This window comes from Salvelinus sp. IW2-2015, linkage group LG10 (genome assembly GCF_002910315.2).
Source record: "Salvelinus sp. IW2-2015 linkage group LG10, ASM291031v2, whole genome shotgun sequence".
Lineage (NCBI taxonomy): Eukaryota > Metazoa > Chordata > Actinopteri > Salmoniformes > Salmonidae > Salvelinus > Salvelinus sp. IW2-2015.
This window is the reverse complement of record NC_036850.1, coordinates 17,712,205-17,730,910: the sequence shown is the minus strand read 5'-3', so window position 1 is coordinate 17,730,910 and position 18,706 is coordinate 17,712,205. Positions and strand designations below refer to the sequence as shown.

General features: G+C 43.3%; 1 protein-coding gene across 2 annotated transcripts in view; it reads right to left on the bottom strand.

Annotated features, from left to right (window-relative positions):
- LOC111969435 (furin-1) overlaps window positions 1–14,250 on the bottom strand; it is a 98,093-nt gene extending 83,843 nt beyond the window's left edge. Inside the window, exons 1-2 of one of the 2 annotated variants that reach the window (XM_023995587.2) lie at window positions 13,799–14,250; window positions 2,728–3,057 (exon numbers count right to left, since the gene is read on the bottom strand). In XM_023995587.2, coding sequence (XP_023851355.1) covers window positions 2,728–2,940 — 213 coding nt within the window. In that variant the 5' untranslated portion in view covers window positions 2,941–3,057; window positions 13,799–14,250. Of the gene's footprint in view, window positions 1–2,727; window positions 3,058–12,421; window positions 12,509–13,798 lie in introns of those variants that run through there. The other variant, XM_023995586.2, reaches the window with a different exon arrangement.
- Window positions 14,251–18,706: the final 4,456 nt, after the last annotated feature.

Sequence of the window (18,706 nt, the reverse complement as noted above, 5' to 3'; positions counted from 1 at the left end):
ACAGTAAAAAAAAAAGCCATTGGACATTTCACAGTGAGAATACTGATTGGTTTGCAACATTCCTAATGATCAGTAAGAAATGCTGTCGGAAAACAGGACACTAATCAAAAATGGATGCCCTGTGAAGAGTGGTGGGGTCTTGTCTTTAAAATGGAGAAGCCTAACATCTGTCAACAGAGAGACCCACAGGCCAAGCCTGCCCCAGGGCAGGAAGCCTGGCTTCATGTCCGACCAAGCTCTTCAATTACTGTCATATCACACAGGGGAAAGAAGGGTCAGTTGGTGTGGAAGAAGGAGCTACAATCTCTTACCTTGCCCTCCAGATATCCACTACTGTCCCTGGTTGGCTGACTGCTACAGAGGTAAGCTAAGCTCAGGACTGCGGTTGAAAATTAGCCGGCTGGCTAAAACCGGCACTTTTACTGAAACGTTGATTAATGTGCACTGTCCCAGTAAAAATAAAATCAACTCAAACTACCACATGTTAGGGCCAGTCACCGGTCACACTGGCAGGGCAGGCTGATTAAACTCTCCTTCGATTCCCTCAGAAGGAAGAATTACTGGGTCCCCCTTTCCATAAGAACCAATCAGTAACCCACACGTCAGCCAACAAGCCCACACCACTACCAATTACTGACATTATACACCCACTAAACACAACCTAGGAGTCAGTGGGAGGGAAGGTTTATCGTCTGACCTTCCCATAGCCCAGAATAGAATCTGTTCATGGATGCAATGTAAACATATTATAAAGAAATCAACTAAAAAGGATCATATTTTCTTGCAACCATTTTGTGTTCGCTCACTAGCTAGTGATTTCGCAATCCTCCCCAGTTATTTTCCCAACATATTTTCCCCAAAGGGATTAAGCAATCTTATTTCATCTCTCTCTAGTGAGTTTTCAGAAACCATTGATTCCCCCCCCCCCCCATTTGCAACCTTTATTGAGTCGGTCTGAGCTCTAAAAAGGGCTAAGCTGATGTTTACTATGTGGTTCAGATCATTATTTGATAAATCAACATTATTGCCCATGGCATTAGTATAAAATAGACCTTTAGGCAAAAGAGCATTTTAAAGGAAATTGACTGACAGCCACTACATTTCCAAAGTAGGCAGCATTCAAAAAATCTGTATGGAAACTATTACAGAGAGACATGTCAGAATGATAAAAAAACCAACTAAAACAATATCACAATAATTATTATCTTACACTCAGATCTATTCCATGAACAGATGCATCATGAATGATCTATACCTGGAAGACGTGAAATCTAGTTGCCTAGCAGGATACAGGCTAACCAGGAAGGAAGCTATAAAAGTTAAATGTGAAATGGATGCAAAAAAACAGAGGCAAAAAAACTAAGTAATTCTACTCATCATGCCCACATTGAAGTCTTCTGATGGAGCAACCAGAGAATATAATGGCCCACTTACAAACAGGAAATGTTTAATTTCTTACACCCCCCACTGGGGCACCAACAACAAACTATCCCAAGGAGAGCTTAATTATTCATAGATTGTCCTCAAAACGGAAGGAAGGAGAGGAAAAGTGAAAACCTAAAACCTGGTGGTGCTGCTCATAGGATTGGAGTCCCATTCCTGTCAGTCTTCCCTCAGCCGCACTGTGCAATTCATAGTTCAAAGTCCCATCTCACCCACGCTCTGATTGGGCGTTCCGGTCAGGAAGCTCCTATAGGATCATCTGTTCCTGACAAACACACAGCTCCGCTATGCAAACAAATGCCACAACACAACGCATTGAGTAGACGAGCGGGAAGAAGTTCTGTTAACGCCACATGAAATGTACCATGACTTGCCTCTCATCTGCGACAAAGGAAGACCATCACAGAAAAAAGTTTGTGGGATGTTTCATTGAACAGAAACTGAAAAGCATGGAAGACTGTTAGTGTTGAGAATGCTAACATGTTAGAGAGATGAAGGAGGCCATTTTTCTGATGAACTCATTTACCACAAACAAAACAGCAGTCTGAGCATATGGGGGACTTTGAAGGCCTCCTCCCCTTAAGCAATGAGATCAAAAGCTGTGTGAAAAGCAGAGTGATGCTTTCAGGACAATGCAGAAATCTCCACAGACACACACAGGTGTATGATTCAAGCATTTCACTACACCCGCAATAACATCTGCTTAACACATGTATGTGACCAATAAAATGTGATTTGATTCGTATGGAGGTTGTGGTCAGCCACTCTCTGTAAGAGAGTAACAGAAGAGAAATCTTACCCAGAAAGGCAATGCTGCAGTCGTTCAGGTAACTCTGTTTAGTCTTTTGGGTGAGTCATTTCTCTGGAATGGATGAACTGAAACTAAACAGTCATCAAGGGGTTTCTATAAGGACCACTGCCTCTGGTAAACTAATATTTAGCCTAAATCTCCAGAAGAAGCAATGCTTTTTACAAGTTATATGGGACATAAATATCAAACACTGTCAATATTACTCCAATATATTATATTTTTTAAAAGATAAGTATTTTTTCTGCTATAGTAAAGTGATATAATTAAATTGGTTCCGAGTGCCTCAGACTTGGAAGATGCCAGCCTCTAATAAATATTTAAGCCAATTTAAGGTCAGGTATTTTGGCACTAACAGGCAATGTGGGAAAAGCGGTCTAGAGCAGCACTTTCTGCAGTAGATGTTTCCTAATTATTCACTTAGACAAAACACACAGAGACAAACAAAAGAGGGTGAAGAATCCCCAAACACTCACATTGCCATGGTTGACGAAGCCGTGTTTACTAGCAATGCGGTCAGCCTCGTCTGGTCCTCCAGCGATGTGGACGGCCCATGTGTTGGTGTAAACCCTCTGACCAAGGGCCATGCCCAGCCCAGACACCAGCAGGACAAGCAGGGGCACCAAAAGCAGCCGCTCAGCAAGCCGGGACCAGGGGCCCATGGAGGAGGATGGAAGGCCCAGAGCCATGGGGTCCTACAGCAGCGCAGTCCCTGAGCTCAGCGTCTTTATGATAGGCCGGGGGTGGCCGGGGGACATACAGGGGTGCAGAGAGACAGCACAGGACAGTCACTGCACCGGGATCACCTAAGAAGAAAGAGAGAGTTACAAACATGTAGCAGAGCTCAGCACAATGAGAACAACAACTCACAACTTCTTTTCAGACTGCTGTAATAGTGTGCTGAAGCAGCATGTATTGTCAGAGGGAAGTTAATCCTGCCAAGGTTTGCTCACTTGTTACATTGCAACCATGACAACAGCATTACAAAAGGAGAACGGAGTGATGTGAAGATATCAACATTTACAGGGGAACAATACAAGATTAACAACAGACTTGAGTTAAAGGAGTCCAAGGTCCTTACTTCTCCCTTTCAGTGAAGCTATGACAATTAAACACGTATTGTATTTGGAATTACAAAAGGCACTTTAAAGAAAACAACAATCATTAGTTGAAGGAAACAGAATCCATACCAATTTCTATAGCATGAAAATGTGGATTGCAAATGCAGACGGTTTGTGTGTGGCAGACTTTTCAACAGCCTGTTCACCTGACAAACTAGTAACAAATACGGAATTATTTTTCTCCTAACTTTGCTTCTTGGCTTTTCTCAGCACTGGAGGTGGTGGAGAAGTGGATGTCTCTTACCATGTATAATGCAAAGCTTATGATCAAACATGTACAACTCTACTTCCCCTCTCACTCTCCTTCTGTAAGGCAAGATAGACTTTCGCCCTAGCAATGACTAGAAGTCACCCAGCAATGACTAGTCTAGGTTTTCACTCATGAGAAAACTTGGCACTCCAATTTCAGACAAACTTTTCCAAGTAAAGAGCACTGTGAACTGGAATCATGAAAAAAAWAAAATAATAATAAAAATGTCKAACCCCATAGAGATCCCTAACCACTAGTATGAGAGGTGTTCAGAGTGAAACCAATTAAGAAATGTAGCCTGCTGACTTCAGAGAATGTGGTTGAGGCTGCTTTGAGACTTCCGTTCTTCCATTACCTCCCAAAAAGCTACAAAGAACACTGGCCCTACCTGTTCCTCAACTTTCCAAGAAGATTTTTCATCGAACAAAACATTTCATTTCCAGCTCGGTCTTTCAAAAGGAAATTGGATGATGATGAGTCACAGAGCGGGTCCAAGAGAGAGAGAGTGATGGGACGACCAGCTGAAATCTCCCCTATGAGGATGAGTGTTAGCCATTGGCAGTCAGTTATGAGACCTCAGCTGGGATGAGGCTCTGGCTGAGGAACCTTGGAGGCTCAAGCTCCACACAGGAAAATTGAAAGAAGAAAATATGAAAAAACATGCAACGCTCAGCTCCCCTTTGAAGCACTTTTGGCAATTGAAACCCAATAATTGCAAATTACAGATCGGCTGGAAGAAAGACTGTCTTGAAATGCAGAAACAAAGCAGAGAGATAGTGTTGCATGGCATGAATATGCTAAATGAGAAGCTGGGTGAAAAACCWTGGAGGATTCAACCCATTAAAGATAAAAATAGCAGGCAGAGGTACAAAGTAGCATGGCACAGTTAAAATCGCTTCAATACTGATCTAGCTATAAAACTACTTCTGACTGCGCCTTTCAGAAAATGTATAGGGATGAGGAAAAATCCCTCCTGACTCATAACTAAATGTTTAAATTTGTACTATAGCATCCTAATTCCATCACAAATAACATAACAAAAAAATCAACATTTACTCAAGCACACCAAAACTTCTTCGTGTCCAAAGATTTATGATCCACTTACAGAATTATATGCAATGCTAAAGACACAATGCAGAGTAGAGGTCGACCGATTAATCGGCATGGCCGATTAATTAGGGCCGATTTTCAGTTTTCATAACAAATCGGTATTACGCCGATTACATTGCAATCCACGAGGAGACTGTGGCAGGCTGYCCGCCTGTTACGCGAGTGCAGCAAGGAGCCAAAGTAAGTTGCTAGCTAGCATTAAACTTATCTTATAAAAAAACAATCAATATTAACATAATCACTAGTTAACTACACATGCTTGTCCTGCGTTGCATATAATCAATGCGGTGCCTGTTAATTTATCATCGAATCACAGCCTACTTCGCCAAACGGGTGATGATTTAACAAAAAAGCGCATTCGCGTCAGGGTGTATGCAGTAGTTTGGGCCGCTTGGCTCGTTGCGAACTGTGTGAAGACCATTTCTTCCTAACAAAGACCGTAATTCATTTGCCAGAATTATACATAATTATGACATACCATTGAAGGTTGTGCAATGTAACAGCAATATTTAGACTTATGGATGCCACCCGTTCGACAAAATACGTAACGGTTCCGTATTTCACTGACAGAATAAACGTTTTGTTTTCGAAATGATAGTTTCCGGATTTGACCATATTAATGACCTAAGGCTTGTATTTCTGTGTGTTTATTATAATTAAGTTTATGATTTGATATTCCATAGAGCAGTCTGACTGAGCGGTGGTAGGCAGCAGCATGCTCGTAAGCATTCATTCAAACAGCACTTTKCTGCGTTTGCCAGCAGCTCTTCCCGATGCATGAAGCACAGCACTGTTTATAACTTCAAGCCTATCAACTCCCGAGAATGGGCTGGCAATACCTTAGTGCCTATAAGAATATCCAATAGTCAAAGGTTTATGAAATACAAACGGTATAGAGAGAAATAGTCCTATAATTCCTATAATAACTACGACCTAAAACTTCTTAACTGGGAATATTGAAGACTGATGTTAAAAGGAACCACCAGCTTTCATATGTTCTCATGTTCTGAGCAAGGAACTTAAACGTTAGCTTTTTTACATGGCACTTATTGCACTTTCACCTCCAACACTTTTTGCATTATTTAAACCAAATTGAACATGTTTCATTATTTATTTGAGACCAAATAGATTTTATTGATGTATTATATTAAGTTAAAATAAGTGTTCATTCAGTATTGTTGTAATTGTCATTATTACAAATATATAATATATACAGTGGGGCAAAAAAGTATTTAGTCAGCCACCAATTGTGCAAGTTCTCCCACGTAAAAATATGAGGCCTGTAATTTTCATCATAGGTACACTTCAACTATGACAGACAAAATAAGAAAAAGAAAGTCCAGAAAATCACAGTGTAGGATTTTTTATGAATTTATTTGCAAATTATGGTGGAAAATAAGTATTTGGTCAATAACAAAAGTTTATCTCAATACTTTGTTATATACCCTTTGTTGGCAATGACAGAGGTCAAACGTTTTCTGTAAGTCTTCACAAGGTTCACACACTGTTGCTGGTATTTTGGCCCATTCCTCCATGCAGATCTCCTCTAGAGCAGTGATGTTTTGGGGCTGTTGCTGGGCAACACGGACTTTCAACTCCCATCCAAAGATTTTCTATGGGTTGAGATCTGGAGACTGGCTAGGCCACTCCAGGCCCTTGAAATGCTTCTTACGAAGCCACACTTCGTTGCCCGGGCGGTGTTGTTTGGGATCATTGTCATGCTGAAAGACCCAGCCACGTTTCATCTTCAATGCCCTTGCTGATGGAGGAAGTTTTCACTCAAAATCTCACGATACATGGCCCCATTCATTCTTTCCTTTACACGGATCAGTCGTCCTGGTCCCTTTGCAGAAAAACAGCCCCAAAGCATGATGTTTCCACCCCATGCTTCACAGTAGGTATGGTGTTCTTTGGATGCAACTCAGCATTCTTTGTCCTCCAAACCCGACGAGTTGCGTTTTACCAAAAAGTTCTATTTTGGTTTCATCTGACATTCTCCCAATCTTCTTCTGGATCATCCAAATGCTCTCTAGCAAACTTCAGACGGGCCTGGACATGTACTGGCTTAAGCAGGGGACACGTCTGGCACTGCAGGATTTGGAGTCCCTGGCGGCGTAGTGTGTTACCGTGTAGGCTTGTTACTTTGTCCAGCTTCTCTGCAGGTCATTCACTAGGTCCCCCGTGTGGTTCTGGGATTTTTGCTCACGTTCTTGTGATCATTTTGACCCACGGGGTGAGTTCTTGCGTGGAGCCCCAGATCGAGGGAGATTATCAGTGGTCTTGTATGTCTTCGTTTCCTAATAATTGCTCCCACAGTTGATTTCTTCAAACCAAGCTGCTTACCTATTGCAGATTCAGTCTTCCCAGCCTGGTGCAGGTCTAACAATTTTGTTTCTGGTGTCCTTTGACAGGTCTTTGGTCGGGCCATAGTGGAGTTTGGAGTGTGACTGTTTGAGGTTGTGGACGGGTGTCTTTTATACTGATAACAAGTTCAAACAGGTGCCATTAACACAGGTAACGAGTGGAGGACAGAGGAGCCTCTTAAAGAGAAGTTACAGGTCTGTGAGAGCCAGAAATTTTGCTTGTTTGTAGGTGACCAATACTATATTTCCACCATAATTTGCAAATAAATTCATTAAAATCCCAATGTGATTGTCTGCATTTTTTTTTCTCATTTTGTCTGTCATAGTTGAAGTGTACCTACGATGAAAATGAGGCCTCTCATCTCTTTAAGTGGGAGAACATGCACAATTGGTGGCTGACTAAATACTTTTTAATCGGTATTGGCTTTTTTTGGTCCTCCAATAATTGGTATCGGCGTTGAAAAATCATAAAATCGGTCGACCTCCAATGCGGAGGTCCAGATTAAGCATTGTCTTAACCTGCTCAACCCCATGGTCAGAGTGATTTTAGCTTCTGGCAAAACAACTTGTTATTGAGCTCAACAGCGACCAAAACTTTACAGTTTAAGAGGCAACAAACAAGACAAAAAAATTCTGAATAAACATCAAATCAAATCAAATTTTATTAGTCACATACACATGTTAGCAGATGTTAATGCGAGTGTAGCGAAATGCTTGTGCTTCTAGTTCCGACAATGCAGTAATTAACCAACAAGTAATCTAACCTAACAATTCCACAACTACTACCTTATACACACACAAGTGTAAAGGGATAAAGAATATGTACATAAAGATATTGAATGAGTGGTGGTACAGAACGGCATAGGCAAGATCAGTAATGGTATAGAGAGTTGTATATACATATGAGATGAGTACTGTAGGGTATGTAAACATTATATTAAGTGGCATAGTTTAAAGTGGCTAGTGGTACATGTATTACTAAAGATGGCAAGATGCAGTAGATGATATAGAGTACAGTATATACATATGAGATGGGTAATGTAGGGTATGTAAACATTATATTAAGTGGCATTGTTTAAGTGGCTAGTGGTACATTTTTACATAATTTCCATCAATTCCCATTTTTAAGTGGCTGGAGTTGAGTCAGTATGTTGGCAGCGGCCGCTAAATGTTAGTGGTGGCTGTTTAACAGTCTGATGGCCTTGAGATAGAAGCTGTTTTTCAGTCTCTCGGTCCCTGCTTTGTGCACCTGTACTGACCACTCGCCTTCTGGATGATAGCGGGGTGAACAGGCAGTGGCTTGGGTGGTTGTTGTCCTTGATGATTTTGTGGCCTTCCTGTGACATCGGGTGGTGTAGGTGTCCTGGAGGGCAGGTAGTTTGCCCCCGGTGGTGCGTTCTGCAGACCTCACTACCCTCTGGAGAGCCTTACGGTTGTGGGCGGAGCAGTTGCCGTACCAGGTGGTGATACAGCCCGACAGGATGCTCTCGATTGTGCATCTGTAGAAGTTTGTGAGTGCTTTTGGTGACAAGCCGAATTTCTTCAGCCTCCTGAGGTTGAAGAGGCGCTGCTGCGCCTTCTTCACGAACGCTGTCTGTGTGGGTGGACCAATTCAGTTTGTCCGTGATGTGTACACCGAGGAACTTAAAACTTTCCACCTTCTCCACTACTGACCCGTCGATGTGGATAGGGGGGTGCTCCTCTGCTGTTTCCTGAAGTCCACAATCATCTCCTTTGTTTTGTTGACGTTGAGTTGTGAGGTTATTTTCCTGACACCACACTCCGAGGGCCCTCACTCTCCTCCCTGTAGGCCGTCTCGTCGTTGTTGAATCAAGCCTACCACTGTAGTGTCATCCGCAAACTTGATGATTGAGTTGGAGGCGTGCATGGCCACGCATTCGTGGTGAACAGGGAGTACAGGAGAGGGCTCGAACGCACCCTTGTGGGGCCCCAGTTTGAGGATCAGCGGGGTGGAGATGTTGTTACCTACCCTCACCACCTGGGGGCGGCCCGTCAGGAAGTCCAGGACCCAGTTGCACAGGGCGGGGTCGAGACCCAGGGTCTCGAGCTTGATGACGAGTTTGGAGGTACTATGGTGTTAAATGCTGAGCTGTAATCGATGAACAGCATTCTCACATGGGTATTCCTCTTGTCCAGATGGTTTAGGGCAGTGTGCAGTGTGGTTGCGATTGCGTCGTCTGTGGACTCTTGGGTCGGTAAGCAAATTGGAGTGGGTCTAGGGTGTCGGTAGGGTGGAGGTGATATGGTCCTTGACTAGTCTCTCAAAGCACTTCATGATGACGGAAGTGAGTGCTACGGGGCGGTAGTCGTTTAGCTCAGTTACCTTAGCTTTCTTGGGAACAGGAACAATGGTGGCCCTCTTGAAGCATGTGGGAACAGCAGACTGGGATAAGGATTGATTGAATATGTCCGTAAACACACCAGCCAGCTGGTCTGCGCATGCTCTGAGGACGCGGCTGGGAAGGCCGTCTGGGCCTGCAGCCTTGCGAGGGTTAACACGTTTAAATGTTTTACTCACCTCGGCTGCAGTGAAGGAGAGCCCGCAGGTTTTGGTAGGGGGCCGTGTCAGTGGCACTGTATTGTCCTCAAAGCGGGCAAAAAAGTTGTTTAGCCTGTCTGGGAGCAAGACATCCTGGTCCGCGACGGGGCTGGTTTTCTTTTTGTAATCCGTGATTGACTGTAGACCCTGCCACATACCTCTTGTGTCTGAGCTGTTGAATTGCGACTCGATTTTGTCTCTGTACTGGGACTTAGCCTGTTTGATTGCCTTGCGGAGAGAATAGCTACACTGTTTGTATTCGGTCATGCTTCCGGTCACCTTGCCCTGGTTAAAAGCAGTGGTTCGCGCTTCCAGTTTCACGCGAATGCTGCCGTCAATCCACGGTTTCTGGTTTGGGAATGTTTTAATCGTTGCTGTGGGTACGACAATCGTCAATGCACTTCCTAATGAACTCGCTCACGAATCAGCATATTCGTCAATATTGTTGTTGGACGCAATGCGGAACATATTCCAATCCGCGTGATCGAAGCAGTCTTGAAGCGTGGAATCAGTTGGTCGGACCAGCGTTGAACAGACCTGAGCGCGGAGCTTGTTGTTTTAGTTTCTGTTTGTAGGCTGGAATCAACAAAATGGAGTCGTGGTCAGCTTTTCCGAAAGGGGGCGGGGGAGGGCCTTATATGCGTCGCGGAAATTAGTATAACAATGATCTAGGGTTTTTCCACCCTGGTAGCACAATCGATATGCTGATAGAATTTAGGGGTTTTGTTTTTAGATTAGCCTTGTTAAAATCCCCAGCTACGATGAATGCAGCCTCAGGGTGTGTGGTTTCCAGTTTACAAAGAGTCAGATAAAGTTCGTTCAGGGCCATCGATGTGTCTGCTTGGGGGGAATATATACGGCTGTGATTATGACCGAAGAGAATTCCCTTGGTAGATAATGCGGTCGACATTTGATTGTGAGGAGTTCTAGATCAGGTGAACAGAATGACTTGAGTTCCTGTGTGTTGTTATGATGATCACACCACGTCTCGTTATCATAAGGCATACCCCCCGCCCCTCTTCTTACCAGAAAGATGTTTGTTTCTGTCGGCGCGATGCATGAAGAAACCAGCTGGCTGCACCGACTCCGTTGCGTCTCTTGATTAGCCATGTTTCCGTGAAGCAGAGCACGTTGCAATCCCTGATGTCTCTCTGGAATGCTACCCGTGCTCGGATTCATCAACCTTATTGTCAAGAGACTGGACATTGGCGAGTAGTATGCTAGGAGTGGAGCGCGATGTGCCCGTCTCCGAAGCCTGGCCAGGAGACCGCCTCGTTTGCCCCTTTTACGGCGTCGCACAGGTGTCGCCGGCTGCGGATCAGATCCATTGTATTGGGTGGAAGGCAAAACACTGGATCCGTTTCGGGAAAGTCATATTCCTGGTAGGAACGATGATGAGTTGACGTTAATCGTATATTCAGTAGTTCCTCCCGACTGTATGTAATGAAACCTAAGATTACCTGGGGTACCGATGTAAGAAATAACACATAAAAAAACAAAATACTGCATATTTTCCAAGGAACGCGAAGCGAGGCGGCCATCTCGTTTCGGCGCCGGATGTTATCCGGCGGAATGTGATGCATTCCAGGTTATTTCCTTCAATGAGAACTTTTCAAAGACCTAGTTGAAATACTACTAGTCACTAGGAATTGTGAAATCCATTGGCAGAGTGGCCGTCAAATCCCTGTGCAGTGCTCCAGGCAGTGTGTTCTGTTACAGCTGTTACAATAGACCCGACAAAACATACCCACCTAACAAGCAGCAACATTTCCACTTTATATAATGCCTTGTTCTGCTGTCGTACTGGCCGGCAACATGATTATATTTTAGAGGGGGTGATGAATCTTTTCATCACTAAACAATTAAAAAACAACTCCACAAAAAGTACCAGTATGAAGACTCAGGTGGAACAACTTCAGCTTTCAGAACGGATGTATTATTCTGACAGAACACTTGGCCAAAGCCACCAAATACAATGCAATCTTAACTTTAACTATAAATGGCAGAAAGAACCTCACTGTTACAATAGCAGGAATATGCCCGGATTGACAGCTCAAGAAACAAGAAACTGACATTCCAATTATCCCACAATGACGATTGACATTACTAGTTTCACAGAAAAGGTTGAGAGAAAAAAAATGCCTGGCAAAAAAATGAAAAAGCCTTAGCTCAGAAATGAGAAACATTTAAGCCACACGAAAGCCATTATATCACYCCCAGATACACTATTTGGCCCATTGTTCCCTTAACCTCAGTGCATGTGGAACCCTGCAGGGAAGAAGAACTGCGGTGCTGCCACAACTATGAGAGGAGAGGAGTTTGCTCTGCCAACTGCAGCCAGTGCTATCAGAGCAGCAAACACAAAGTTAGACAGTCTGTAAAGTCAGACCGTTCCTCTGAGATGAGCACGAATCAGTCTGATTCTCTACGGTTAATTTATTTATTCGMGCACACCAAAGATTTATGATCCACTTACAGAATTATTTGCAATGCTAAAGACACAATGCAGAGGTCCAGATCAAGCATTGGTTTAAAACCTGCTAAACCACATGGTCAGAGTGGTAATTAGCTTCTGGCAAAACAACTTGTTTGTCGAGCTCAGAGACCAAAACATTCCAATTTAAGAGGCTGCAAACAAGACAAAATACTTATCTGGATGAAAATTTGATTAAACTCACTGGGTTTTCTCTGAATGCCCCAAAGAAAACTACAGTCTTTAGAGCATAACACTTTCAAGGGGAAAAAGCTGTAAGATATGCAGCTCACCTTTGCGCTTCAGACTAATGTTGTTGTTGTGATTCTGATGCAGTCCGATCTGATGCGGAGGCAGCACACACAGACAGAGGTGTGCACCTTCCCCAAGCCTCCCTTTAACGTTCACAGACATGCATGGCTCAAAGTACACACACCCCTAGTGACCTCATCTGGGCACTCAACCGTTCAGCCGGAGTTTAATGTCAGTATAAAAACCATACACCGTGGAATAACAAAAGCTCAACTACTTTACTGCTCGCAGGAGAAACTGGGAAACCAGCCATTTTGCTGCCAGTGCTCATAAGTGTTAGCAGAGTAAATGATACCATACGTCAAAGTTTGGCAGCAAATCTTATAAAGCTGCACAAGTGTTAACAGATAGATGTGAATCAAAATCACCAAGTAGTCATACATTTCATAACTCTGCTTGAAATTATCTAAAAGGGTAACCCAAAGGCCAAATGGAAAACACATTACATTCTTGGGTGATAATTTCACAAAGTGTAAGTCAAACTGCAGATGGGGGTGGTGATGCTGCTATTGCCCTTGACAGGAGATAACATTGGCAAACCACAGAGCAGTGCCCAAGGTTAGAATCCTTCAGCATTTTCCCCTGKCAGAGGTGTCAGGTCTCCCTACTAGCAATCAAAACATGGCCACTGGTTCAGGAGTTGAACAATGGCTAGAAAGTCAAGAAATCAAGAAATCTCAAACAGGAACAAACTTTCACAGAGCCCAGTGGTAATTTGCACAATTTGCATTTTCCCCATAGGCAAATTTGAACTCCGGGAGAGGACTGCTGTGCTCTGACACACACTCTAACACGGAGACATGATAGGGGCACTTAAAGGTGATAATCCCTTGAATACGTGATGAAGACAATACATTTGTATCACAATCCACAAAGAATATCCAGGTCCTAAGGTTTGAACATTTACAGCATACTACAATATCCTGTCTTCTTGTCTTGAGCTCCTCTAACACTCCACTGTATGTTGCTTGCAGATAATGAATATTCCCTGCCATAAGTATTACATTACCATGTAAAATTATTACTCATATACAGTAGCAAAGCTACAGTAATGGCGTTTTCTCCACCGAATAGATCCTTCTTCAAATCATWAGGAGCCAAGCTACAATTCAAATCAAAAAGTATTTCAAGACGTCTTTCTTAATGTTGGTCGCAAAACAGTGAATATCTCCTCTTTTGGCAGTTATACCAGTGAGTCAACATGCCCAGTTAGGCTATAAAATAAAACTTCTGCTCGTGTCTCAAAAAGTTATCCCACGTTTCACTAAACCATTCAAGTTTCATTATATTTTATGACAACAATTGTGGTTCATAGCAGAAATGGCGTATTATTGCTATTTAAAAAAACGACAACTTACCACAAATATCCTTGACAACTGCATACAGCTGGGCGATAAACTTCGAATACAAGACGTTCCTGAATCGTCTCCCGCTGGTATTTCAGTAAAGTAACACTGTGTCGCGTTCTCAGCTACAACTACTTGATACAATGTAGCCTACTGCGTTTCTGCGGCGCTCAGASCACGCGCTCTTTCACACAATTTTTCCCGTGTCTAATCCCAGCCTGTTTCTCTGGTTTTTCCGATTTGGACGGTAATCGGAATATAATTTAAAACAAATCCACTCCACAGAACAACAACAACCGGGATCTACGTCGACGGCGTCATGTTTCAGCTAACGTTACAGCCAGGCTCGTAATGCCCTTTTGGCAGACACAGACAGTTACAGCCCGAGTGTCTCCGTTGATAGGGACAAGGCAGTACCGATGACAGGCAAAGCACACTCCTCACACTAAGCAACTAGTCTGGCCTCTTCCAGGAACGAAGGTACACCAGTACAAAACTCCCCATGAGCGCCTCAATTATCAGGAAACTTTCCAATGCCTTAGGAGGGTTTATTCTGTAGGCTTACCAGTTCCCGTTTACATTACGCATGATCCCCTGTCTTCTTCGATATACTAATTCATCGAATATAGTCTTACAACTACCATACTACATTGTTAATTGTTTAAAAAAAACATGATTGTATGAAACCTCTCAAAACAGCTGAGGGGTCCACATCACATAGCCCCTCAGGAAATACGTCATGGCGAACGAGGACAAGGAGAAATGCACAGGATTTGGACACACCTACTGCTCAAGAGTAATATACACAGTAGTATAGCGCCATCTGCTGGAATAATCTATAACAAATATTGTCTGCACAGTGTTAATAATTGTTTTTTAGGGGGGGTGCAAAGACCAGATGTTTTCATTTTGATGAGCATCAGATATGCATCATGATATAGCCTATATGCATAACATTATGGTTTAGGTTTAAAATAATAGGGCCCTCACTCACAACCCTAAAACAAGCAGTGATGTGCACCACTTCAAATTCGTTTTCAAAAGCTCTGAGCTGAGGAGCCTTTCAAGAAGAACTCAAACGAAGCAAACCCTTCCACCCCAGCCTTTTAAATTGTCTTTGCCCAGACAAGTGAGGATGGAAAACCCACCTGGCTCTGTTGAAGTATATTGGTGCTCACTGCCATTTAATGGCTGCAAAAGGATGGCGCGTGTAATCATGCACACGCTGTTGAATAGCCTACCGCGTGACATGCAGGTCGCACCATTGGTGCAAACTATAGCTTATTTACGCCAGCCTACTCAGCCAATCAACGACATTATTATACTTTTCAATCTGGTCACTTTCCTTGGCTTGTCTGATCCAAGGCTAAATACAATTGCAACCCTGTTAGTAGATAGATTGAAAATAAAATTTGAAAAGTGTTTTAATCTTCCACCGAACATTGGTCAGTGGTCGACTCAAATAAAAGTTTAGCTAAAACCTTTAGGAATAATACCTCCATCTTGCGACTGGTTGGACTACTGGCAGTGGTTACGTTCAGCGCGCCCCCCGATCAGTTGTGTTCTAGAATGTTAAATGAAATATCCCATTTGTTTAGTGTTAAACCTATCAAACCAACGTGAACGTGTCATTTCCGGTCACAACTTGTAGACTTGTTTACGTGCTGCTGTGCGTTTTGTTGCTAACCTTACTTTGCTACCTGACAACTTTACGGTTTTTACTTTTTAATTACAGTTTATATTTTTAGTTTTCCCCCCCACTCAACTTTTTTTCATTCAACTTTTTCACTCCGGACGCTTTATCTGGACATGGTTCGCCAGGACCTCCAACAGCCGAAGCTAAGTWGTAACATTAACATGATGCCTTATAATTGCAGTCGCTGTACTCATAATATACAGGAGAACGATCGCCTTACGGGGAGGATAGCTGTGCTGCAAGCCCAGCTTCAGGCGCAATCGTTAGGCAAGAGTAATTTCAGTGTAGGAAAGGATGAAACAGCGTCTGTGTCACCAGTAAGTACAGATAGTAGTATAAATCCCATCGCTTCTGGAGGGAAATGGCTTCTGGAGGGAAATGCTGTAGGAATGCTCAACCGGTGTCGCTCATTCAGCCGACAAACTTTCAACCGGTTCTCCCCATTAAGCAGCGAGTCAGAGGCCGAGCCTTCTCTGGTCTCTACTCCTCCCGTTACGGGGTCTGAGACACCGAAGCCTCCCACCATTAGCTCTGACAAATTGAAAACCCTAGTCATTGGCGACTCCATTACTTGCAGTATTAGACTTAAAACGAATCAGTAGCGACCATACACTGTTTACCAGGGGGCAGGGCTACCGACATTAAAGCTAATCTGAAGATGGTGCTGGCTAAAGCAAAAACTGGCGAGTATAGGGATATTGTTATCCACGTCGGCACCAACGATGTTAGGATGAAACAGTCAGAGGTCACCAAGCGCAACAGCTTCAGCATGTAAATCAGCTAGAAAGATGTGTCGGCATCGAGTAATTGTCTCTGGCCCTCTCCCAGTTAGTGGGAATGATGAACTCTACAGCAGAGTCTCACAACTCAATCGCTGGTTAAACTGTTTTCTGRCCCTCCCAAAAGATAGAATTTGTAGATACATTGGCCCTCTTTCTGGGACTCACCCACAAACAGGACCAAGCCTGGCCTGTTGAGGAGTGACGGACTCCATCCTAGCTGGAGGGGTGCTCTCATCTTATCTAGAACATAGACAGGGCTCTAACTCCCCTAGCTCCACAATGAAATAAGGATGCAGGCCAGGCAGCAGGCTGTTAGCCAGCCTGCCAGCTTAGTGGAGTCTGCCACTACCACYGACCCCAACCAAGGAGCATCAAAGGTAGTGCTATAAATTCTCAGACAACCCAAAGATTCCTTGATGCCCTTCCAAACTCCCTCTGCCTACCCAAGGATGTCAGAGGACAAAAATCAGTTAACCACCTAACTGAGGAACTCAATTTAACCTTGCGCAATACCCTAGATGCAGTTGCACCCCTAAAAACTAAAAACAAAAAAKAWTTCTCATAAGAAACTAGCTCCCTGGTATACAGAAAAACCCGAGCTCTGAAGCAAGCTTCCAGAAAATTGGAACGGAAATGGCGCCACACCAAACTGGAAGTCTTCCGACTAGCTTGGAAAGACAGTACCGTGCAGTATCAAAGAGCCCTCACTGCTGCTCGATCATCCTATTTTTCCAACTTAATTGAAGAAAATAAGAACAAACACAAGATTTATTTTTGATACTGTCGCAATGCTAACTAAAAAGCAGCATTCCCCAAGAGAGGATGGCTTTCACTTCAGCAGTGATAAATGTATGAACTTCTTTGAAGAAAAGATCATGATCATTAGAAAGCAAATTACGGAATCCTCTTTAAATCTGCGTATTCCTCCAAAGCTCAGTTGTCCTTGACTCTGCACAACTCTGCCAGGACCTATGATCAAGGGAGACAATTAAGTGTTTTAGTACTATATCTCTTGGCACAATGATGAACATAATCATGGCCTCTAAACCTTCAAGCTGCATACTGGACCCGATTCCAACTAAACTACTGAAAGAGCTGCTTCCTGTGCTTGGCCCTTCTATGTTGAACATAATGAACGGCTCTCTATCCACCGGATGTGTACCAAACTCACTAAAAGTGGCAGTAATAAAGCCTCTCTTGAAAAAGCCAAACCTTGACCTAGAAAATATAAAGAACTATTGGCCTATATCGAATCTCCCATTCCTCTCAAAACTTTTTGAAAAAGCTATTGCGCAGCAACTCACTGCCTTCCTGAAGACAAACAATGTATACGAAATGCTTCAGTCTGGTTTTAGACCCCATCATAGCACTGAGACTGCACTTGTGAAGGTGGTAAATGACCTTTTAATGGCGTCAGACCGAGGCTCTGCATCTGTCCTCGTGCTCCTAGACCATAGTGCTGCTTTTGATACCATCAATCACCACATTCTTTTGGAGAGATTGGAAACCCAAATTGGTCTACACGGACAAGTTCTGGCCTGGTTCAGATCTTATCTGTCGGAAAGATATCAGTTTGTCTCTGTGAATGGTTTGTCCTCTGACAAGTCAACTGTAAATTTCGGTATTCCTCAAGGTTCCGTTTTAGAACCACTATTGTTTTCACTATATATTTTACCTCTTGGGGATGTCATTCGAAAACATAATGTTAACTTTCACTGCTATGCGGATGACACACAGCTGTACATTTCAATGAAACATGGTGAAGCCCCAAAATTGCCCTCGCTGGAAGCCTGTGTTTCAGACATAAGGAAGTGGATGGCTGCAGACTTTCTACTTTTAAACTCGGACAAAACAGAGATGCTTGTTCTAGGTCCCAAGAAACAAAGAGTTCTTCTGTTGAATCTGACAATTAATCTTGATGGTTGTACAGTCGTCTCAAATAAAACTGTGAAGGACCTCGGCGTTACTCTGGACCCTGATCTCTCTTTTGATGAACATATCAAGACTGTTTCAAGGACAGCTTTTTTCCATTTACGTAACATTGCAAAAATCATCAATTTTCTGTCCAAAAATGATGCAGAAAAATGTATCCATGCTTTTGTTACTTTTAGGTTAGACTACTGCGATGCTCTACTTTCCGGCTACCCGGATAAAGCACTAAATAAACGTCAGTTAGTGCTAAATACGGCTGCTAGAATCCTGACTAGAACCAAAAAATTTGATCATATTACTCCAGTGCTAGCCTCCCTACACTGGCTTCCTGTTAAGGCAAGGGCTGATTTCAAGGTTTTACTGCTAACCTACAAAGCATTACATGGGCTTGCTTTTACCTATCTTTCCGATTTGGTCCTGCCGTACATACCTACACGGACGCTACGGTCACAAGACGCAGGCCTCCTAATTGTCCCTAGAATTTCTAAGCAAACAGCTGGAGGCAGGGCT